Raw genomic sequence first — 25881 nt, 5'->3', positions numbered from 1 at the left:
CCCTTGAATTTTTCAGAGACGTAGACTTGTGTTTAATTGATTAAATCTTATGTGGTTTTTATTCTACTTAATTTGCTTTTATATTAATAAATACCATTTATTTTCTTTATTTTTTAATTGTTATTCTTGAATTCTGAGTTGTTTGCTTTGCCTATTTCTTCCCAATAAACCTTGATTTCTAAGAAATGCATACCTCACAGTTTTCTCTATTCATTCTTTGGTTCTTACCTTAAATATCACTTTATTTTAAAAGCTTACTGTACCAACTAGAATTATGTGCTAAATAATTTCTATATATAGGTATTCCATATAATTTTTGCCTGAAAAAATAGAAAAACCCATAATAACAATTGTTTACACAAAACAGAATTTTATTTTTCTCTCAGGAAATAAGGCTAGTGGCTTAAATGCACTCCATGATATCTGGGACCCTGGCCCATTCCATTTTGTTGCTTTGCCATCTTTAGGACATGACCTTTAACTCACAGTCCAAGATAGATATCCAGCTATTACACTGCTATTCAAACTTGCCAATAGGAGAAAGGGAAAGCTGTGTCTTTTTTTTTTTTTAAACTACTTCTGTGAAGTATTCCATAGCACTTGTGCTCATGTCTCACTGGCCATAACTTGGTTACAAGACCATCCCCGGTCACAACAGAAGTTGGCAAGTATAATGTATAGCCCACATGTCCTCATGGGCAGCTAAAAATGAGACATCTATTGATAATAGGAGAACACATATTTGGGTGAAATTAGTAGTCTGTCACACCCACTCAGACCACACCTGTAGCCCCCACTACCCACTAGGAGGAGACAGAGTCAAATAAATTGCCTGATTGGCTTGGTTTTTGGAGGAGCATTTGATTGTAATCCTCCATATTGGTGGTGTGTTTTTGTAGCCAAAAAAGTTCTTGTTCCCCTGAAAGCTTAGCCCCTGTAGCAATGAAGTAATAAATTCAATTTCTGGGAGAAGATCCTTTGAACCAATGATGTTCCCCTCCTGTGTTATTGGCACCTGTCATCCATCCCTACTTCCTTTTATTTACGTAAACAAAAATTTAGGGTCTGCAAAGCTTAAACCTCCATTTCACAGACTCATTTGAATTATTATTCTGGATGTATACTAGGATTTACCAGTGAAATGCCTTCACATGAGCTTTGAAGACAGGCAAAAGTCATCTTCCCAGTCATTGCTGCTAGCCAACAGATCAGAAAGATATGAGTGCTTGCAGCCAAGTCAGTGTTTCTTTGCCCAGCCATCAGTTTCATGGGGAACTGGAGGCCACTGTGGCAGCCAGACATGTTCCACTGTGTAGTCACCAATTTTGGAGGTGGGAGAGGAGAGGCCTTTGTGGGAGTAACAGTTTGAATAGTAGCAATAGCAGCACTTAGGCAGTAATGGTAGTATGCCTTCAAAACCAGGAATTCAGTGCTGACTTTCGCTTCTGCTTGTCCAGTTCGGATTTTGTAAGCAACTAATCCATATATCAAATATATTTTTTTACTTTAGTTAGATGTACATAGAGTGGTTTCTGATTTTTTGTTTTGTTTTTGTTTTGAACTTGGAATAATTCAGTTTTATACCTTCACTCAAATTATAAGGGATAGGAGCTTCTTAATCAGTTTGTAAAGGAAAAGATGCAAAATATAAACTCATTAACCAGTTATGGCACTATTCTCTAAACCTAATACGTCTTGGTTTAATAGGGAAGAATTAAAAAGTATGAGTGCACTCCTGAGAGACTAGGGATGAAAGTGTTTAATATATTTAATGTCTATATTTCTACAAAACAGAGCATGGTCTAAAAGTGAATTATAAAACACTTTCTTCCCTCACATGCAACACAACAGATAAAAATTAGTTTTAAAGTTTCATTATCTGTGAATAAATAAGACTCAACATCACATACATTTAAAAAGATAATTGGCTCACATTTTTTTGACTGCCCTGCATGGCATATGGGATCTTAGTTCCCTGACCACAGATGGAACCCACACCCTCTGTAGTGGAAGGACAAAGTCTTAAATACTAGGTAGCCAGGGAAGTCCCCAGCTCATATATTCTAAATGATATATAGTTAGGTGAATGATGTAAGCATCAAATAGTGCAAATAGTAATAAGCATTTTATAAAAAGAAATATAATATTTTGTTATAGTTTTAAAATTTATAAAGTCAGATGATAAAATAGATTGAAATTTATTCACTAATTTATTCAATACTTATTCATCCATATTTACTTCAGTATGTATTTTTCTAAACACAATAGAAAAAGAGCTCTCTCCATGAGGAGATTATAATTTAGTGGGGAAGGGAGATCATTGATTTGACTGGGCAGAATATGCAATCAATAGAGCACTGGATACAATGGAATCAAAATAAAAATAGCCTAATATGTCATTGAAATGATGGAAAAATTGAATCTTCAAATTGAAAAGACATTAGGCAGAGCTTTTTATTCCTGAAACTGATGGTGTAGATAATTCAGATGACCCTCCTGTGGAAAACAATAAAAAGTGATGGGCAAGACTTTTAAAAAAGTACTTTAGGAAATGCCCTGGTGGTCCAGTGGTTAGGACCCTCTGCATCCACTGCTGAAGGCCTAAGGTTGGATCCCTGGTCAGGGAACTAAGATCCTGCAAACCACACAGTCTGGCCAAAAAATTTTTTAAAAATTCACTTAAAATATTAAAGAGGTGAAAACAGTCATTTGTGATGGACACATGTAATAGAGGCACCTGTAAACAATATACCAAAACTTATTATTCTCTCAGGGCATTTGAAAACATTTTCCTTTGGGCTTTGATTTGAAGCAATGTAATATCAAAGAAATATAAATCAAGTCTCAGGGCCAGCCAAATGTGCAGCATATTTTGTATTTCAAGTGACCTCACAGGTCCACAATATAAACACAGTGTAAATGCCAAAAAAATCTAAACCTGCTTCCTCTGTTGGCTCTCTGGTGTTAAGTAGAGTGGAAGAAAAAAGAAAACATGCCTGGAAATTGTAGCTACAAATTGGGCCTCGTTGTATTTGTATTTTAAATCTGTGTAGGTTGAGTTGCAAGAAACATTAAGATATAACTTGGTTTGTGATAGTCCCTTATTTATAGTGTTTCTATCCTGGCTAGCAGAGAAGGCAATGGCAACCCACTCCAGTACTCTTGCCTGGAAAATCCATGGATGGAGGAGCCTGGTGTGCTGCAGTCCATGGGGTCGCTAAGAGTCAGAGACAACTGAGCAACTTCACTTTCACTTTTCACTTTCTTGCATTGGAGAAGGAAGTGGCAACCTACTCCAGTGTTCTTGCCTGGAGGATCCCAGGGACCGGGGAGCCTGGTGGGCTGCCATCTATGGGGTCGCACAGAGTCGGACACGACTGAAGCGACTTAGCAGCAGCAGCATCCTGGCTAGAACAAATGAAAATTAATTTTGAAAGATGGAACATGCAAACAACACTTTGAGGACTACCCTACAAATAAATTTTCAGTGGCAGCCAACCATATAATTCACACAAACGAAGAACCTGCACAGAACAGTTTGAAACAGATTGAAAGGGTCCCTGAGTTTCAGGGAAGGTAGTACAAAAATTATCCAAATTAGGATATAATCTGATCAATATAATTAATTTCAAGGATAGAAAGCAACTTATCAATAGCCTTCAGACTCCTCATCAACATTTATACCAGAACATGATGGAAATGTCTGGAGGCTTCCGAGAGAAATAAATTATGGCTCAATAATGTAGAACCGGACATGGAACAACAGACTGGTTCCAAATAGGACAAGGAGTACGTCAAGGCTGTATATTGTCACCCTGCTTATTTAACTTATATACAGAGTACATCATGAGAAACGCTGGGCTGGAAGAAGCACAAGCTGGAATCAAGATTGCCAAGAGAAATATCAATAACCTCAGATATGCAGATGACACCACCCTTATGGCAGAAAGTGAAGAGGAACTAAAAAGCCTCTTGATGAAAGTGAAGGAGGAGAGTGAAAAAGTTGGCTTAAAGTTCAACATTCCGAAAACTAAAATCATGGCATCTGGTCCCATCACTTTATGGGAAATAGATGGGGAAACAGTGGAAACAGTGGCTCCAAAATCACTGCAGATGGTGATTGCAGCCATGAAATTAAAAGATGCTTACTCCTTGGAAGGAAAGTTATGACCAACCTAGATAGCATATTGAAAGCAAAGACATTACTTTGCCAACAAAGGTCTGTCTAGTCAAGGCTATGGTTTTTCCAGTGGTCATGTATGGATGTGAGAGTTGGACTGTGAAGAAAGCTGAGTGCCAAAGAATTGATACTTTTGAACTGTGGTGTTGGAGAAGACTCTTGAGAGTCCCTTGGACTGCAAGGAGATCCAATTAGTCCATTCTGAAGGAGATCAGTACTGGTTGTTCTTTAGAAGGAATGATGCTAAAGCTGAAACTCCAGTACTTTGGCCACCTGATGCGAAGAGTTGACTTATTGGAAAAGACTCTGATGTTGGAAGGGATTGGGGGCAGGAGGAGAAGGGACGACAGAGGTTGAGATGGCTGGTTGGCATCACCGACTCGATGGACGTGAGTTTGAGTGAACTCCGGGAGATGGTGATGGACAGGGAGGCCTGGCGTGCTGCAATTCATGGGGTCGCAAAGAGTCAGACACGACTGAGGGACCGAACTGAACTGAATGTTATACCTACCCAAGCTGTTCTAGTACAAAGATAACAATGTGGAAAACAGGAAAGAATTTCTAAAAGATTGCATTAACATTCATGACTACTTACCAAAAAAAAACTACTTAAAGATGAAATTCAGTCAATTTACAGATGGACTGAGAAACTTTGATAGGGTTAATGTAATATTTGGCATCGAGAAATCTCTGAAGAAAAGAAAGTTGACTGAAGAATACTCAGCTCAGTTCAGTTTTCACTTGCTCAGTCATATCTGACTCTTTGTGAGCCCATGGACTGCAAGTACGCCAGGCATTCCTGTCCATCACCAATTCCCAGAGCTTGCTCAAACTCCTGTCCATCGAGTTGGTGATGCCATCCAACCATCCCATCCTCTGTCATCCCCTTCTCCTCCTGCCTTTAATCTTACCCAGCATCAGGGTCTTTTCAAATGAATATTCAGGACTGATTTCCTTTAGGATTGACTGGTTTGATCTCCTTGTAATACAAGGGACTCCCAAGAGTCTTCTACAATACTACAGTTCAAAAGCATCAATTCTTCAGCACCCAGATTTCTTTATGGTCCAACTTTCACATCCATACATGACTACTGGAAAAACCATTGATTAGATGGACCTTTGTCAGCAAAGTAGTGTCTCTGCTTTTTAATATGCTGTCTAGGTTGGTTGTCATAGCTTTTCTTCCAAGGAGCATGGCTTCAGTCACCATCTCCAGTGATTTTGGAGCCCAAGAAAATAAAGTTTCTCACTGTTTCCATTGTTTCCCCCCATCTATTTGCCATGAAATGATGGGACCAGATGCCATGATCTTTGTTTTCTGAATGTTGAGTTTTAGGCCAGCTTTTTCACTCTCCTCTTTCACTTTCATCAGGAGGCTCTTTAGTTCCTCTTCACTTTCTGCCATAAGGGTGGTATCCTCTGCCTGTCTGAGGTTATTGATATTTCTCCCAACAATCTGGATTCCAGCTTGTGCTTCATCCAACCTGGCATTTTGCATGATGTACTCTGCATATAAATTAAATAAGCAGGGTGATTATATACAGCCTTGACATACTCCTTTCCCAATTTGGAACCAGTCCATTGTTCCATGTCCTGTTTTAACTGTTGTTTCTTGACCTGCATACAGATTTCTCAGGAGGCAGGAAAGGAGATCTGGTTTTCCCATCTCTTTAAGAACTTTCCAGAGTTTGCTGTGATCCACACAGTCAAAGGCTTTGGCATTGTCAATGAAGCAGAAATAGATGTTTTCCTGGAACTCTCTTGCTTTTCTTATGATCACATGGATGTTGGCAATTTGATCTCTGGTTCCCCTGCCATCTCTAAATCCAGCTTCAACATCTAGAAGTTCTCAGTTCACATACTGTTGAAGCCTCACTTGGAGAACTTTGAGCATTACTTTGCTAGTGTGTGAGATGAGTGCAATTATGCAGTAGTTTGAACATGTTTGGCATTGCCTTTCTTTGGGATTTAATTTTATACCCAGCTAAATAATACTTCTCAAGCATATGATAATTCAAGAAATACAGCACCTATAAACTCTTCTTTAAAGGATTATACCTGATGAAATCCAGCAAATCAAGATCTGATGCATAAATATGTTCAGCAAGAGCTGAACATAAATAATTCAGGACTGAGGAAGCTGGCTAAAATAACTGACAGTAAGTACTGCATTTCATTCCAGTTTGAACATACCAGTTTATCTCAATTCACCCTTGAAACTTCATTTAAGCAATAGAGAGCAAAGGTTTAACATAAATGAACATACGAAGACAAAAAGTATAGGAAAAGAGTAAAGAGCAGGGGAGAAAAGTCACTAAAATTTTTGGAAGATGCCAAGTATACAGACAATTGGTTATGGACAGATTTCACTTTTTTACTATTGCCAAATAAGAGTACAAAGTGGGGGTACAGCTGCAGGTGGGTAGGATTTGTAAGAAGAAAATCAAATCCATGTAATGATTCATATTGAGGGTCCAAGGAGAGGCTGAAAACAACAGTGGCTGAAAATCTGTATAAGACTACCTGTATCTGAGATTCCTTCTCCAATCACTGAAGAAAGGTGCCTTCCTTTTTCTCTAGTGGCAGAAAATGGGAGGTATACTATTTGTAGATGTTATACAGGCTTGGCTGGACCAAGGGATGCTAGCATACTAAGGGTAGGGCATTATTAAGAAGAGAATTAAAGAAATTCTACATACTGATTAGGACCCCAGTTCCAACCAAGGAGTTCTTAGTGCTGAGTGCTATCTTTATAACACCTTCCACCACTACCCCCATTCTTGTTGAATTTTTCTGTGGAAAATAACATAGGCCCAAGAAAAGAGATTTACAAATACTAACTTTTGGTCCCCAAGCCAAATGTTGTTTTCTATTTCATTATCCTAAGGTGAGATCAACCACTCAATTAGTCCCACCCAAACATGCCATGCTTAATCAGCTTTTTAGTGTCTCATGAAAAAAAAAACAAACAGCTGCACAGCATAACACATAAAAAGGAGAGTCTCTAAAATGAGGCTAGAGACCAAAGACAAAGAAGATAAAAGTATTAATAATTCTAAAGAAAAATGAAATGCTAGGATCAGAAGATAAAATTTTTAAAACCTAAAATTAATATCTTCAGAGATATAAAAAAAGACCAAGTCAGTGTGATACAATAAAAAGATGAAGTCGCTGCCATTGATGGATAAAGGCCTAAATGTAAGGGCTAAAACTATAATTCTCTTATAAGAAAACACAGGTGTAAACCTTCATGACCTTAGATTAGGCAATGATTTCTTAGGCATGATACCAAAAACATAAGCAACCAAAGGAAAAATAAATAAATTTCGGTTCATTAAAATTTTTTAAAAACTCTTGTACTTCAAAGTACACTGTCAATACGTTTAAAAGACAAATCACATAATGGGAGAAAATATTTGTAAATCATATGTCTGATAAGGGTGTAGTATCCAGAATAACTATTCCAACTCAACAATAGAAAGATAAAAATCCATGTATAGAACAGTCTTATGGACTCTGTTGGAGAGGGAAAAGGTGGGAAGATTTGGGAGAATGGCATTGAAACATGTATAATATCATGTATGAAACGAGTTGCCAGTCCAGGTTCGATGCACGATACTGGATGCTTGGGGCTGGTGCACTGGGACGACCCAGAGGGATGGTATGGGGAGGGAGGAGGGAAGAGGGTTCAGGATGGGGAACACATGTATACCTGTGGTGGATTCATTTCGATATTTGGCAAAACTAATACGATATTGTAAAGTTTAAAAATAAAATAAAATAATTTTAAAAAAATAATAAAAAGAAAAAAAATGTAAAAAGAATTTGAGTAGGTATTTCTCCAGGAAGATACTCAAATGGTCAAATAATCAAATGAAAAGATGCTCAACATAATTAGCTATCTGGGACATGCAAATCAAACCACAATGAGATATACTTCATACCATCCAGGATGGCTATAATCAAACAGAAAATAACAAGTGTTGGTGAGGAGAAACTGGAATCCTCCTACACTATCACTGGGAATGAAAAGTGGTACAGCTACCTTGGAAAGCAGTTTGGCAATTCCTTAAAAAGTTAAACAGTTGCTGTATGTATGACCTAGCAATTCTAATTCTAGGTATATACTTTGCTAAGTCACTTAAGTCGTGTCCAACTCTGTGTGACCCCAGAGACAGCAGCCCACCAGGCTCCCCCGTCCTTGGGATTCTCTAGGTGAGAACACTGGAGTGGGTTGCCATTTCCTTCTCCAGTGCATGAAAGTGAAAAGTGAAAGTGAAATCGCTCAGTTGTGTCCGACTCCTAGCGACCCCATGGACTGTAGCCTACCAGGCTCCTCCATCCATGGGATTTTCCAGGCAAGAGTACTGAAGTGTGGTGCATTGCCTTCTCCAAGGTATATACTCAAGAGGATCAAAACATATGTCCACAAAAAACTTGAACATGAATGTTCATAGAAGTGATATTCATAATAGCACTAATGTGGAAACAAACCCCACTGTCCACAAGCTGGTAAAATGTGGTACATCAATACAATGTTAATATAGATTATTTGGCCATAAAAAGGAATGAAATACCAATATATGCCACAACATGGAAACATTATGCAAATTGAGGGAAGACAGATCTAAATGGCTACATATTATATGATTCAGTTTATATGAAATATCTAGAATAGAAGAATCCATAGAGACAAAAAGTTGATTAGCAGTTGAAGAGCAAGAGGGTACTGCTAATGGGTACCAGGCTTCTTTTCAGGGTGATGAAAATGTGAAAATGTTCTGCAGTTAGACAGACTGGTTCCAAATAGGACAAGGAGTACATCAAGGCTGTATATTATCACCCTGATTATTTAACTTATATGCAGAGTACATCATGAGAAATGCTGGGCTGGAAGAAGCACAAGCTGGAATCAAGATTGCCAAGAGAAATATCAATAACCTCAGATATGCAGATGACACCACCCTTATGGCAGAAAGTGAAGAGGAACGAAAAAGCCTCTTGATTAAAGTGAAAGAGGAGAGTGGAAAAAGTTGGCTTAAAGGTCAACATTCAGAAAACGAAGATCATGGCATCTGGTCCCATCACTTCATGGCAAATAGATGGGGAAACAGTGGAAAGTGTCAGACTTTATTTTGGGGGGCTCCAAAATCACTGAAGATGGTGACTGAAGCCGTGAAATTAAAAGACGCTTACTGCTTGGAAGAAAAGTTATGACCAACCTAGATAGCATATTGAAAAGCAGAGACATTACTTTGCCAACAAAGGTCTGTCTAGTCAAGGCTATGGTTTTTCCAGTGATAATGTATGGATGTGAGAGTTGGACTATAAAGAAAGCTGAGCACAGAAGAATTTACGCTTTTGAACTGTGGTGTTGAAGAAGACTCTTGAGAGTCCCTTGGACTGCAAGGAGATCCAACCAGTCCATTCTGAAGGAGATCAGCCCTGGGTGTTCTTTGGAAGGAATGATGCTAAAGCTGAAACTCCAGTACTTTGGACACCTCATGCGAAGAGTTGACTCATTGGAAAAGACTCTGATGCTGGGAGGGATTGGGGGCAGGAGGAAAAGGGGATGACAGGGGATGAGATGGCTGGATGGCATCACCAACTCAATGGACTTGAGTTTGAGTGAACTCCGGGAGATGGTGATGGACAGGGAGGCCTGGCGTGCTGTGGTTCATGGCGTCGCAAAGAGTCGGACAGGACTGAGTGACTGAACTGAACTGAACTGAACGATTGTATAAGACCTACAAGACCTTCTAGAACTAACACCAAGAAAAAGATGCCCTTTTCGTCATTGGGGACTGGAATGCAAAAGTAGGAAGTCCAGAGATACCTGGAGTAACAGGGAAGTTTGGCTTTGGAGTACAAAATGAAGCAGGGCAAAGGCTAACAGAGTTTTGCCAAGAGAATGCATTGATCATAGCAAACACCCTCTTCTAAAACACAAGAGATGACTCTACACATGGACATCACCAAGATGGTCAATACTGAAATCACACTGACTATATTCTTTGCAGCTGAAGATGGAGAAGCTCTATACAGTAAGCAAAAACAAGACTGAGAGCTGACTGTGGCTCAGATCATGAACTCCTTATTGCCAAATTCAGACTTAAATTGAATAAAGAAGGGAAAACCACTAGACCATTCAAGTATGACCTAAATCAAATCCCTTATGATTATACAGTGGAAGTGACAAATAACTTCAAGGGATTAGATCTCATAGACAGAGTACCTGAAGAACTATGGACGGAGGTTCGTGACACAGTACAGGAGGCAGTGATCAAGACCTCCCCAAGAAAAAGAAATGCAAAAAGGCAAAATGGTTGTCTGAGGATGCCTTACAAATAGCTTAGAAAAGAAGAGAAGTGAAAGGCAAAGGAGAAATGGAAAGATATACCCATCTGAATGCAGAGTTCCAAAGAATAGCAAGGAGAGATAAGACAGCCTTCCTAAGTGATCAATGCAAAGAAATAGAGGAAAATAATAGAATGGGAAAGACTAGAGATCTCTTCAAGAAAATAAGAGATACCAAGGAAACATTTCATGCAAAGATGGGCACAATAAAGGAATGGTATGGACCTAACAGAAGCAGAAGATACTAAGAAGAGGTGGCAAGAATACACAGAAGAGCTATACAAAAAGATCTTAATGACCCAGATAATGATGGTGTGATCACTAACCTACAGTCAGACATCCTAGAGTGTGAAGTCAAGTGGGCCTTAGGAAGCATCACTATAAACAAAGCTAGTGGAGGTTATGGAATTCCAGTTGAGAAATTTCAAATCCTGAAAAAGGATGCTGTGAAAGTGCTGCACTGAATATGCCAGCAAATTTGGAAAACTCCACAGTGGCTACAGGACTGGAAGAGGTCAGTTTTCATTCCAATCCCAAAGAAAGACAGTGCCAAAAATGTTCCAACTACTGCACAGTTGCACTCAACTCACACACTAGCAAAGTAATGCTCAAAATTCTCCAAGCAAGGCTTCAACAGTATGTGAACCGAGAACTTCCAGATGTTCAAGCTGGATTTAGAGAAGGCAGATGGACCAGAAATCAAATTGCCAACATCCGTTGGATCATAGGAAAAGCAAGAGAGTTTCAGAAAAACATCTATTTCTGCTTTATTGACTATGCTAAAGCCTTTGACTGTGTGGATCACAGCAAACTCTGGAAAATTCTTAAAGAGATGGGAAAACCAGATCCCCTTTACTGCCTCCTGAGAAATCTGTGTGCAGGTTGAGAAACAACAGTTAGAATGGGACATGGAACAACAGACTAGCTCCAAATTGGGAAAGGAGTATGTCAAGGCTGTATATTATCACCCTGCTTATTTAACTTATATGCAGAGTACATCATGTGAAATGCCAGGCTGGATGAACCACAAGCTGGATACCAGATTGCTGGGAGAAATATCAATAAACTCAGACATGCAGAGGATATCACCCATATGGCAGAAAGTGAAGAGGAACTAAAGAGCCTCTTGATAAAAGTGAAAGAGGAGAGTGAAAAACCTGGCTTATAACTCAGCATTCTAAAAACAAAGATCATGGCATCTGGTCCCATCATTTCATGGCAAATAGATGGGGAAATGATGGAAACCGTGACAGATTTTATTTTATTGGGCTCCAAAATCACTGAAGATGGTGACTGCAGCCATGAAATTATAAGATGCTTGCTCCTTGGAAGAAAAACTATGAGTAACCAACCTAGACAGCATATTTAAAAAGCAGAGACGTTACTTTGCCACCAAAGATCCGTCTAGTCAAAGCTATGGTTTTTCCAGTACTCCTCTATTGATGTAAGATTTGTACCATAAAGAAGACTGATCACCAAAGAATTGATGCTTTTGAACTGTGGTGTCAGAGAAGACTCTTGAGAGTCCCTTGGACTTCAAGGAGATCAAACCTGTCAATCCTAAAGGGAGTCAACCCTGAATAATCATTGGAAGGACTAATGCTGAAGCTCCAATACTTTGGCTGGCTACCTTATGCAAAGAGCTGACTCACTGGAAAAGACCCTGATGCTGTGAAAAATTGAAGGCAAGAAGAGAAGGGGTGACAGAGGATGAGATTGTTGGATGGCATTACCAACTCAATGGGTATGAATTTGAGCAAGCTCTGGGAGATAGTGAAGGACAGGGAAGCCTTGAATGCTGCAGTCCTTAGCATTGCAAAGAGTCGGGCAGTCCTGAGTGACTGAACAAAAACAACAAAACTCAATCTGAAGGTTTAAAAAATAGGTTGAGATGCTTCTCAGAATGGCTGGTATCAAAAACTCTACAAACAATAAATGCTGGAGAAGGGGTGGAGAAAAGGGAACCCTCTTACACTGTTGGTGGAAACGGAAACTAGTATAGCCACTATGGAAAACAGTGTGGAGATTCCTTAAAAAACTGGAAATAGAACTGCCATATGACCCAGCAATCCCACTGCTGGGCATACACACTGAGGAAATCAGAATTGAAAGAGACACATGTACCCCAGTGTTCACTGCAGCAGTGTTTACAATAGCCAGGACACAGAAGCAATGTAAATGTCCATCGGCAGACGAATGGATAAGAAAGCTGTGGTACATATACACAATGGAGTATTACTCAGCTATTAAAAAGAACACATTTGAATCAGTTCTAATGAGGTGGATGAAACTGAAGCCTATTATACAGAATAAAGTAAGTCAGAAAGAAAAACATCAATACAGTATATTAACACATATATATGGAATTTAGAAAGATGGTTACAATGACCCTATATGTGAGACAGCAAAAGAGACATATAAAAAACAGACTTTTGGACTCTGTGGGAGAAGGCAAGGGTGGGGTGATTTGAGAGAATAGCTTTGAAACATGTATATTACCATATGTGATATAGATCACCAGTCCACACTGGATGCATGAAACAGGGCACTCAAAGCCAGTGCACTGGGACAACCCTGAGGGATGGGATGGGGAAGCAGGTGGGAGGGGGGTTCAGGATGGGGCACACATGTACACCCGTGGCTGATTCATGTCAATGTATGGAAAAAACCACCACAATATTGTAAAGTAATTAGCTTTCAATTAAAATAAATTTTAAAAAACTGAATAAAAATATAGGTTGAGACAATTCTTAGAATCCAGGGAAATGAAGATAAAAGGCAGTAAATAGAGAAACGTTAAGAAAAATTGAATATCAGCCAAGGAGGTCACTATATAACTAAAAGGAGTTAGAGAACCAGTAAACAAGGACACTGAGTAAATAATTTTTTAAATTACACACACACACACATCCCAAATCCTGTCCTAGTCTAAAGAATATATGTCACAAGATTGACAGATCTCACTGAAGAATTATCACAATAAATGACAAAATTCTTACACTATGACACTACATAGTTAAATTCTATAAAAATGGAGGTAATATATAATGACCTAATTTCATTTTTAACAAGCTTTCTTAGCCTCAGTACGATTGGCCTTTGGGGGCCATATAATTCCTTATGTGCAGGGGGCTGTCCCATGCATTGCAGAATGTTTAGCAACATCCCTGGCCCAACTAGATGCCAGTAGCACCATCTCCACCAATTATGCCAATCAAAATGGTTCCATATATTATCAAATGTTGCTGGGTGGCAAAATTGCCCCAGCTGAGAACCAGGGATCTAGAAAAAATAGATCTTAGAAAAAAATAGGTAATGAAGATGTTGAATTCCTCAACACAGGAGATTAGAAAACAAAGGAATGCCTTCAAAATGCTAGCAGCAAATAATTCCTAACCTGTAATTCCACATTCACTGAAATCAGTAAATCATTTGATTTTACTGCATCTAAAATTTTCAGATGTTCAAGTTCTCAGTAAGTTTATCACCAAATGTTTTTCAGGAATGTAGGGAAATAAACCAATAAAGAGGAAGTCATAAAAATGCAGAAAATGAAATCAAACTCAGGAGAGACAGAAAAGTATTTCCTAGGACAAAAAGTATAGCACAAGTCCCAAACTGCCCAGCCACGGAGTAGGACTAGAGAACAAATAGTGTATAACTGAGCACAAGCCTGGGTGGATCCAGGATGGCTCCATGGGAAAAAATGGAACTGAGAGGTTTTTTTAAGCACTTAATATAATGAGGTGCTTTAGACTTTACAAAGTATGGGGATAACTTAAAAGTATATACCTAGAAAAGTAAAGTGGAAAGTGAGACAATCATAAACTTAAGAAAGGAAAAATATCAGCAACATGAGGTTCAGGTATAAGTGATATTTATGTAATTATTTAAATACTACTTAAACAGATTATGACATTGTTATCAGAGAGGATGGGGTAGAAGTGTTCAAGTTTGTGTGTGTGCTCCTTAGAAGTAAATGGATAATATCTAAAACTTAAATTAAGAAAAAGGATTTTTTCAGCATATTATTTAGAAACATGGAAGTAAATACTATGGGGAAAAAAACAGATAAAAGGCTCAGAAGTTATCATCTCTGGGCACTCAGACATGAGTACACTTGGAAAAATTGAAGCGTTGTATGACAAATTAAATATTTAAAACATAAAATGTCTAAACAATGATAAACATCATCTTTTAAAAACACATTGTATGGAGAAGGAAATGGCAACTCACTCCAGTATTCTTGCCTTGGACATGCCATGGACAAAGGAACCTGGTGGGCTATAGTCCAGTGGGGTCACAAAAGAGTGGGACATGACTTAGCAACTAAAACAACAACAAATTCCTTGACTTAGGTCCCTTACAGGGCTTGGGCAGCTTTCAACCTGCCATAAAAAATACCATAGACTGTGTGGATTAAGCAACAGAAGCTTATTTCTTACAGTTCTGGAGGCTGGAAGTCTGAGCTCTGGGTGTTAGCAGGTTAGATTCTGATGAGATCTTTCTTCCTGGCTTGCAGATGCCCACCTCAATGTGCCCTCACATGAGAGAAAGAGCAAATTCTCTGGTGTCTCTTAGGAAGGCATTAATCTCATGAAGACCCCTGCCCTCCTGACGGTATCCAAACCTAATTATACCCCAAAGGCCCAGCTCCAATTTCCATTACTTTGAGGGCTAGGGCTTCAATGTATGATCTTGGGAAGACACAACTGAGTCCACAGCACTTGGAAAAAACACTAATTTTAAAAAATAAAAGTAAACAGAACCATATGATCCAGCAATCCCACTTCTGGTTATATATCCAAAGGAAACAAAATCAGAATCTCAAAGGGGAAAAAAACACATTGTAAATGTTATAAACATTGACAACTCTATATAGTTGCTATCTTCTTAAGTTTATTTGCTCACTTATTTAGCTACATGCAGACTCCTACCTGTGTCTTAGTTGCAGCATGTGGAATGATGGGATGCCAGGATGAGGGATCTAGTTCCCTGGCTAGGGACTGAACCCAGAGTGCCCGCTTTGGGAGCCTGGAGACTTAGCCAGTGGGTCACCAGGGAAGTCCCTATTTGCTCACTCATAAGAGGGCAGTTAAGTGATGCTAATATTTTAATATGCATCACACTCTTGTTTGTTAACCTTGTAGGGCTTATTTATCTAAGCATAAGCAAGTTCTGTAGGTTCATATTGTTTTTATTCAAGTAAAATCTGATAGTTTTAATTATAAAGATAGGAATTTATTACAGATCCATTTTATATTATTTTCATCTACTATAAGCATCATGGAAATGTTTTAGGATGATGTTGAAAATTATTTGAGTGGGAGAATGTTATGCTTTCCTTTTTATTCTTATTAAATGTTAAAATATGTTATTTTAAAAGAATCATTTTCATACTAAAAGCCATTTATTATGAAAAAGAAACCATAACTCTACCAACTTTTTTCTACTTAACTGGGATTATATCCTTTAAATTATAGTAGATGGTCTAATTAAACGATACCAATTTTGAAAGAAAATACTCAGAAAGCATTCAGATAAAATATTAGTTCATTTGAGGAAAGACAATAGTGTTCTTGAAACAACAGTACAGAACTCCAGCAGTTTACAAGGTCACAAAATTTTTTGCATAAGTGAAAAATTTTAAAACTAAAAGCCATCATTTACAAGTCAGACATGCAATAATAATCGTAAAACACAATTCTCTTAGTTATAACAAGTTATCAACGAACAAGCTCAACTATCAGGAACCTGAAAACACTTATGACTTAGAAAAATCTGATCCTCCAAAACTTGAGAAACACCATTTCTCTGCTAAATGTTTGATCTCCCATGCAAAATGTTAAGGGCTTATAAAAATCGACAAAAGAGCAACAATAAAAACCACCTAGAGATTCGGAATGTAAAACACTTCAAACTATAAATAGGACAACACTTAATGAACGTGTGAATATGTAAGCTCATGTTAATGAAAGAGTTGGAAATTAATATATTAGTGAATATGATCATTGATCATCTCTTGTCAAGTGAGATTCCTAATTGAACCCCAAACGATTTATAAAGTTAGCATTTTCCGCGGTGTCCATACCAGCTCCTTCACTCATGAGGCTGGGGACAATAGGTTTGAGAAACTTGAATTCGCCGGACCCAGTACCTCCCATCAGACACACCTCGTACTGGTAGCTCTGGGACAGGGTCCCCGTGCCGCTGACGTCCACCAGGTGGCCCGGGAAGTGGCCCTCGGCCACCGGGCAGCGACCCGCCGAGGCCGCCCCGCCCCTCCTGCACAGCCGCACCGCCACGAACACCAGCACCGAGAAGAGGAAGAGCGACGACACCGACGCCAAGGCCACCACCAGGTAGACGGTGAGCGGGTCGGCCGGCGCCGCGGCCGCCGCTTCCGCTTCCGGGGCCGGCAGGTAGGGCTGCGAGAAGCCGTCCACCAGCAGCACGTGCAGCGTGACGCTGGCCGACAGCGGCGGCTCGCCGTTGTCCTTGACCAGCACCACCAGCCGCTGCTTGGGTGCGTCGCGCTCGCTCAGCAGCCGCGCCGTGCGCACCTCGCCGTTGTGCGCCCACACGCCGAACAGCCCGGGCTCCGTGGCCTTGAGCAGCTGGTACGACAGCCAGGCGTTCTGGCCCGCGTCGCCGTCCACCGCCACCACCTTGGTCACCAGGTAGCCCGGCTCGGCCGCCCTGGGCACCAGCTCGGTGCAGGGCGCCGAGGCGTTCTGCAGCGGGTAGAGCACGAAGGGCGCGTTGTCGTTGGCGTCCGCCACGAGCACGCGCACCAGCGCCTGGCTGCTGAGCGCGGGCGAGCCGCGGTCGGTGGCGCCCACGTGGAACTCGAAGGCTCTTAGGGCCTCGTAGTCCAGGGACGTGAGGGCGAAGAGGTGGCCGTTGTCGGGGTTGATGGACACGAGGGAGGCGAGGGGCACGAGCGGGTCGGGGGGCGGCAGCAGCGAGTAGGTGACCTGGGCGTTGGCGCCCGCGTCTGTGTCTGTGGCGCTGACGCTGCCGATGTGCAGGACGGGGCTGTTGTTCTCTCGGACCCACAGGGTGTAGGAGGTCTGAGTGAAGGTGGGGGCGTTGTCGTTGACGTCGGACACCAGCACTGTTATGTTGTGCTCGGTTTTCAGTCTGGGGGTTCCCATGTCAGTGACCGTGATAGTGATGTTGTACTCGGCTCTTTCCTCTCGGTCCAGTGCCCCTTCTGTTACCAATGTGTAGAAATTCTCAACGGACGGTCTTAAAACAAAGGGGAGATTGTCATGTATAGAACAGATAACCTGTTGGTTATGTCCAGAATCAGCATCTGATACACTGAAAACTGCCACTAGGATCTCTGGCAGGTTTTCAGGGATGGGGCTAGTCAGTGAGGACATAGTCAATTGGGGAGCATTGTCATTCACATCCAGGACCTTGATGACTACAGAGCATTTTCCTGATAGTCCCCCACCATCTGTAGCCTCGATATCCACCTGATACGATTGAAATTCTTCAAAATCCAATTTCTTTTTTAGTCGAATTTCTCCTGTATTTGCGTTAATTTCGAAAGGTTCGTTAACGTCATCGACTTGAAATAGGGCGTAAGATACCTCTCCAAATGATCCTGCATCTAAATCTCTCGCTGAGACAGTGATAACCAGAGAGCCCAGGGAGCTATTTTCAGGGACTTGCGCCTCATAGAACTCCTGAGCAAACTCGGGGGCGTTGTCATTGCTATCCAAGACCAGGATCTGAATCTCTGTGGTCCCAGACAGAGGCGGAGACCCGCCATCCAGCGCTGTGAGGGTTAGCCTGAGCTCGGGCTGCTCCTCACGATCCAACGCTTTGTCCAGTACCAGCTCCGGGGACTTCCTCCCGTCCTTGCGGTTTCTAGTGAGAATGTGGAAGTGAGGGTTGGAGCTGATTATGTAGCTCTGAAGGCCGTTGCTACCAGCATCTAAATCTTGTGCCATTTTCAAAGGAAATACCTTACCTGGTATAGTAATTTCTGATATTTTTAGTTGCATTTCTCTAGCAGGGAACTCTGGAGCGTGGTCATTTACATCTCTAATTACCAAGGCAGCCTGAAATAACTGAAAGGGATTTTCCAGTAACACTTGGAAGGGTAGCACGCAGGGCTCAGTGGAGCCGCACAGCTCCTCCCGGTCCAGTTTATCATTCAGCAGCAAATCACAGGTGCCTGGATCAAGCCGCAAATGCTGTCTATTCCCCTTAAAAACAACTCGGGCGCCCCGGGCAGCCAGCTCTCCCATCCTGAGTCCCAGGTCTTTTGTCAGGTTGGCCACAAACGTGCCACTTTCTGTCTCTTCCAGTACAGAGTACCGAATCGTTTCTGAACCTGCCTCCCACGAAAGAATCAATGTAATGAAGATCATCACTTGCCTTTTCTTCTGATGTAGTTTCCTTTGCACCATTTCCATTGTTATGTCTGGTTCCAGAAGAAAAATCTTTTTCCAATCCCAATCACTACGTCCACTGTTGACCCTTCAAAATGTCTGCTCCGGAATTTCAAATTCGTTCCTATAACTTGTCTGGCAGCGACTGCTCCCTGAACACTTCTGTCTTAGCTTAACCTGTAAATGAGCTCTATATTTTTCTCTTGGGCTTCTCTGAAATGGAGTCCACCGAGTCTGCAGAGCTTATATCCACTCTTAGCCTGCACTGCCACCATGCGTTGAAATGAGTAACTTCGTGGGGGTGCTGCAGGTCAACACCACATCCAAAATGTAAACATTATAAACGTTTTAAGGAAAACGCTGAGTTTCTCAGACTGCAGTGAGTGAACCACATGCATAAAGACTTATCTGGGAATCTTGTGTGTTTTTTTTTTTCTTTTTCAGAACTTGAATTTTCTAGCCTTCTGGCTGTACTAACTAATCTGTAAGTCAGTCTTTCTCTTGAAGAATTCTGATACATACTAACACATTTAAGAGTCATTCCCTCAGGTAATATAAACTTCCTATAACCAACTTTCATTCATTGGTTCAGTTCAGTTCAGTTGCTCAGTCGTGTCCCACTCTTTGCAGTTTATCTCTGAGGAGCAGTGTAATTTCTGAATCTGAGAAGTATACTATTTAATTGTCCCACGGACACTCTATACAAAAGTAAAAGTTGGTTAGCAAGATCAATCTTAAACACTTATTTCTCTAAACTTTATGACTAATAAAATGGAATGAACAACATACTTACCGTTGTTTTGTGGTCACACCTGCACAATAAAGGGAACAATTAGGCTATTAGGAAAATTGAGGCCAAGAAATAGGTATTATAGAAGTATCAAATCAAATTATTTAAAAGAGAGGCCAGGAATAATCTGGTATGTATCGTAAGTAAGCATTTTAGGAATCCATTTCATTTTTGTATTGGTAGAAATGGCCATGATTTTATTAGGGTTGTTCATTTTATTGTAACTTTTTGGTCAAATTTCCCTGCTGTGTGTATTAATTAATCAAAGTCCAAATGTATTACCCTGTTATAAGGGCATAATGCAATGTAGAAAACGAACATTCAAGAATCACCTCTGCCATTCTTTCACAATAAGGATAACACTTGGTCCTATAAATACAGACCAAATAACGTAGTGTGAAAGGTGGATTATATTTGAGTGGATACCCTGAAATTCAGTGATAGTTCATTATGACTATGTTCATTCCTATCTCACCAATTTCTGCTCAGATAAACTGGGAAATATATCTCTAAATTTCCTGAGAATGCAATAAATGGGTCAGTGCATATCTAAGCATACAAAAATACCAAACATAATTTACTTCAGAATGATTTTGTATTTGTGGAGAGGTGAAATGATTTGAATTCAAGCAAAATTCACTTCAGGTAAGGAGTGAATGATGGAAGGTTAAAAATGAGGATATTTTTCAAAATACTTCAACTCTAGCTAAAATAAAGCTAAATAAAATCTAAATTCTGAGCTGACGAAATCATTTTATAGTTGAAAAGCAACTCTATATACCCAGAAGGATAAAATTAAGATCACTGTCACCAGCCTCCATTGTTCACTTGGTAAATGTTGCTGAAAACAGACTCCCCTGAGGATATGAATAATGAAATACACTGATAAAGTAAAACCAACAATCAGAAACATCTTGGATGGATTTAGCTTCTTCTCTGAAACAAAATTATTTGTAGCTCAGTCCTAAATGCTTCCTCTTTTCAGTGGACATTCTGAGTTCTGATTCCAACTTAATGCCGTCTCTGGCATCCACAGTTCTTTATTCACTGTCTTTGCCTGAAGGCATCCTCAAATACAGCTTATTAAATTATTTTCATTTTAAAACATTTCATTTATTAGTAGTACAGTATATATAAAAATCAAGTTAGATCATTGAAGTGTCTGTGAGAACATTGGTTGCTATAGAAAGAAAGTAATGTCTTAATGTAACCCAAAGAGAGGTCAGTTGGGTATGTGAAGAAACTCCCTTTTTGGAAAGTGGATTGCGTTAGATTCCTTCAGGAAAATGCTTCTCAGTTGCTCAGATTTGCTAAAGTAGAGTTGAATTGACTTTGCTTTTATAAACCCATCTCACAAGGACTATTCATTTAAAAAATTTTTATTATGGACAAAGTTCAACATATGCAAAGTAAACAGCATAAACTTCCATGTACACACCTCCCAACTTCACAACATTCTGTCTTGTTTCATCTATACCTTTTCCTCCATTTTATGCCTCCCAGTCAATGTTCAGTTTTGCATAGTTCTTTTCTTACGGTGATGTTTACACAAATTGAAAGGCACCAATCTTAACTGTAGCATTTTTAACAAATGGATCCATCTGTGTAACCCACATCTCTCTCAAAATAAAGAACATTTCTGTGATCCACTGGGAACTGTATTAATTATATCAGTATTTTTCAGATTAATTTTAATAACTAGATGGCACAATCTTGGTCTCCTCTGGACAGGGGAAGCTAAACAATGTAAAAAATCACCATGTGCCATGCTCTTTTTGCTCATGCGTGCTACTTGGAAGTTACCTTTCAAGATTAATTTAGCTGGATTATTACCAGTGAATTGAAATAATAATTTAACTGATGAAACATTGTCAAGTATGTTAATTTTATTTAGTTAACTTATAACCATTGCATTGCTGATTTCCATTTATATGCCACACATTTGTCTTTCTTTCATTCTGTTATAAAATTTAAAAAGTCTTCAAGTTTATTAAAAATGAAAGTTAAAGACTAAGCTTCAAGGATGAATTGAAACTCTTGGAAATATTTCTAAATTTAGTTACATGTAAGGAAAACACAGTATTCAGGGAAAATATAGAGATGATATATAAGCCAATAACTTAGGGAAACCTTTCATCTGATGGGATGGGATACCTGCTGCAGAAAAGTTTGAGAATATAAACAATTTGATGCTAAACGCATTTGAAAACTGAAATCATTGAAAAAAGTTTTTTGCCAGCATTGCTATATATTTGCCAATTTTATCAATTTTATTAAAAAACAGCTCATTTCACTAATTTTGTTTTGAATTTCATTTATTTTTTAATATATATATATATTCCTACCTCCTGCTTGCTGTGGGTTTATTTTCCCCTTCTTTTCCTGCATGCTTGAGGTAGGAGCTTAGAGGATTGAGACTTTTCCTCTGTTCTAATATATGCATTTTGTGCTATAAAATTCCCTCTCTGCACCACTTTAACTATGTCTTATAAATTTTGATACATTGTTTTTACATTTCCAGTTCACTTCAATATATTTGAAAAATTTCCCTTGTGACTTTGTCATCAACCCATGGATTAATTAGAAGTGTATTGTTTAGTCTCCAAGTGTTTGAAGATTTTCCTGTTATTTTTAGTTTGATTCCATTGTAGTTGGAGAACCCATGCTGTATGATTTCAGTTTTAAAAATTGGTTGAGTTTGTATTAGGCTTATTTATGTGGTCCGTGTTGTATATGATCTCTGAGCATTTGAAAAGAATGTATATTCTGGAATTGTTGGGTGTTCTATAAATATGTTGGTTGTTGGCTGAACTCTTCTGTACTCTTGTTGATTTTCTGTCTAGTTGTTCCATGAGTTGAAATAGGGTTCAAAGAGGGTGTTTAAATCTCCAAGTTTAATTGTGGATCTATTTCTCCTTGCAGTTCTGTCAGTTTTTGCTTAACATATTATTCATCTCTGTTGTTTGATATGTATATATTTAGGATTGTCTTTATCATTATATAATGTTCTACTTTCTCTGGTCATTTTCCTTGCATATTTTTCTTTTTACTTTCAATCTGCCTGTGTCATTATATCTGGAGTGAAGTTTCCTATAGCTAGCATATGGTTGGTCCATTTTTGAAAACCCATTCTGGTCATCTGTTTTAATTGGTGTGTTCAAAATATTTACATTTAATGTAATTACTGATATATTAAAGCTTAATTCTATAGTTTTTTTTTTTGTTTTCTATTTGTCTGTCTTTTCTGTCTCCATTTTAGTTTTCCTGCCTTCCTGTGGGTTATTAGAACAGTTTTTAGAGTTCTACTTTATGTATAGTGGGTTTTAGTGTGTCCTTTTGTATAGCTTTTATAGTAGTTGGCCCACACATAACTTGTTAGGGTTTGAAGTGAAATGAAGTCGCTCAGTTGTGTCCGACTCTTTGCGACCCCATGGACTGTAGCCTACCATGCTCCTCTGTCCATGCGATTTTCCAGGCAAGAATACTGGAGTGGGTTGCCATTTCCTTCAGGGTTTACTGGTTGTCATTTTGCATATGCAAGGGTGGAAAACTTAAGTACCGTTACATACCTTTACCCTTCCCCATTTATAATTGTCTTAAATATTTCCTCTATAGAAATTTTGAACATAGACAGTGTTATAATTTTGGATTCAACCATCAAACATAATTTAGAAAACTAAACTCTAAAGAGAAGGAAAATCTATGGTGTTTACACATATTTTTGTTTACTGTGTTCATTCTTTCCTGATGTTCCAAGATTCCTTTTATTATTGATTCCTTTCTGTTTGGAGAGCTCCCTTTAGCCATGTTTAAAAGAGTAGGCCTTATGGCAACAAATTTTCTTCCAGGAGGGTATTTTCACTGCATGTAGAATTCTGGGTTAATTGTTCATCAGTTGGAAAATACTGTGCCATTTTCTTCTGACTTCCATGGTTTCTGATGAGAAATCAACTCTTATTCAGATTGTCATTGCTCTATGTGTAATGTGTCATTTATCTGTCACTGCTTTTCAGACTTTTTCCTTCTGTTCAGTTTTCGGAAATTTGACTATATCTTTTCAGTATATTTTTTTGTTTATCTTGTTTTGGATTTGTTTGGCTTTCTAAATCTCTGGATCTCTATCTTTTGCCAAATTTGGAAGGTCTTCTCTCCTTCTGGGATTCCAATGACACAAATGTTAGATCTCTTGTTATTGTCCAACAGGTCTCTGAGGCTCTGTTAAATTTTTAGTCTGTTTTTTCTCTTTTGCTAAAATTGGGTAAATGCTTTGTTGTTATCTTCTAGTTCATTGACTCTTTGTCTTCCTGTTGTTAAGCTTGTCCACCAAGTTCTTCAATAATTGTATTTTTAATCTCTAAAATTTTCATTGGTAGTTCTTTACATCTTTTATTTCCTTGTTACAATTTTATGTTTCTTTTCTGAGAATATTTTTTCTTTTATTTCAAGCATGTTTAATATTGCTTATTGAGGCGTTTTTCATCGTCAATTTAAAAATCTTTGTCAGATATCTCCAACATCTCTTTCATCTCAGTGTTGGCATCTTTTAATAGTCTATTTTACTTAGTTTGATATCATTCCAGTTCTTGCTATGACCCGGGTAGCACCTTCCTAGATGTGCCTGTACCCAAAAGGAACTCTTGCCCAAGTGCATGAGGAGATATATTCTAGAATGCTTATATCAGTATTGTTATGATAACCAAATTCCTGGAGCAACCCAAAAATCTACAATAAAATGAATTTAAAGGTGAGGGTGTATTTATTTAATGGGATACTGCAGAGCGGTGTAATCGAATGAACTGCATTTAACACTGATGAGTTCAATACCATAATGACTGAGAAAAGCAAGCCCATAGATGTCCATACTATGTCAATCCATTTATATAAATTGCAAAGACAGACAAGATCAAACAATGTATTATTTAGCAATATATGTATTTCCAATACAACTACAAAGAATAACGAGTAATTAATAAAAATTCAGGATAGTGGTTGATTTTAATGCAAGTGGAAGATGTTATGGTGGAGGCACACAAGGATTTCCAACGTCTTGGCATTGTTCTAATTCTTAAGTAGATGATGAACATTTTATTATTTTTAAATTGCACATATACATTGTGTACACTTTTTGGAATGTTTAATGGATTTCAGAATTTAAAAAGTAAAGACAAAAAAGCGATATCTTTGGGGTCAGGCTGCCTGGAGTCAAATCCTGATTCCACTACTTATTAGCTAGGTAGCCTTGGGCAAGTTACTTTAACTCTGTTCCGTTTGTTCATCTCTAAACTTGGCTTACCAGTTGTACCATTATTTAAACGAGTAAATGAGATATGTGTACAGAATTTAGAAAACAGTAAAGTACATAGATAGTATGTAATATGAAAAATATATGTAACATATAATTTTAATAACTAGCCTTCCTCTGCACAGAATCAGACACGACTGAAGAGACGCAGCAGCAGCAGCAGCAGTCTTCCTCCAGACCTTCTTTCAAAAAAAAAGTCTCATTTCTTAAGAAATCAAAAGGAATTTTTTTGGAGAACACTAGAACATTTTGGTAAAGAACAGGAATTCCAGCATAAAAGTTTTGTATCCTAACACTTGCAGGGCCACATCCTGAAAAGAGTTCTTTGCCCATTCATCACAATGCTCCTTAAAGTCTGATATTTTATAAACCTGGCTCTGCACTGCCTCATGTGGAGCACCTTGTCAGAAAATCCACTCAGGACAGAAACTTGGGTGCAGACGACCTTATCACATAAAAGCTGATAAGACCTAGCAAAACAGCAATTGCTACATACCAGATACTCAAATTCTTTTTCTTACATATGAACACATCTCTCACCAGACATGAAAACCAAAATTACACAGAAACACACAAAAAAGAAATGGGAACTCCAGGAAACAGATCATTTAGGAAATAAAATGAACTTTGAAAATTCCAAGTGCTACTATGGAAAAGACACATCAGATAATAAGAAAACATCTAGGGATTTAAATACTCCATTAAAATTGAAAATTTAATAAACATACTCAAAGTGACTGAAAGATGTTAAATGAGGATATAGAGGGAAAACCAAAGATATATAGGAGAAATATAAGAAACAGAGAAATGATTTAAATTGTTCAATATCCAACAAGCTCAAGCT

General features: G+C 38.8%; 1 protein-coding gene across 2 annotated transcripts; it reads right to left on the bottom strand.

Moving 5' to 3' along the window:
* Window positions 1-749: 749 nt before the first annotated feature.
* LOC147369532 (protocadherin beta-6-like) lies at window positions 750-25184 on the bottom strand. 2 transcript variants are annotated; one of them, XM_086412059.1, is made up of 2 exons: window positions 16711-25184; window positions 750-3408 (listed from the first exon to the last, which is right to left on the bottom strand). In XM_086412059.1, the coding sequence occupies exons 1-2, from the start codon at window positions 18967-18969 to the stop codon at window positions 3388-3390; spliced, it is 2280 nt and encodes a 759-aa protein (XP_086268185.1). In that variant the 5' UTR covers window positions 18970-25184; the 3' UTR covers window positions 750-3387. The 2 variants fall into 2 exon arrangements, with proteins under 2 accessions (XP_086268185.1, XP_086268184.1); XM_086412058.1 differs by lacking the exon at window positions 750-3408 and having other exon boundaries at window positions 16073-25184.
* Between the last annotated feature and the right edge of the window lie 697 nt (window positions 25185-25881).

Source organism: Bos grunniens, chromosome 7, assembly GCF_055505025.1.
Source record: "Bos grunniens cultivar Pamir isolate PY7600 chromosome 7, Bosgru_T2T1.0, whole genome shotgun sequence".
NCBI lineage: Eukaryota > Metazoa > Chordata > Mammalia > Artiodactyla > Bovidae > Bos > Bos grunniens.
Note: the sequence above shows the minus strand (reverse complement) of the source record. Positions and strands in the feature narration are given on the sequence as shown.

Bases quoted from the DNA above. Each gene is read 5' to 3' on its own strand.
- LOC147369532 (XM_086412058.1), bottom strand. From the start codon at position 18,969: ATGGAAATGGTGCAAAGGAAACTACATCAGAAGAAAAGGCAAGTGATG.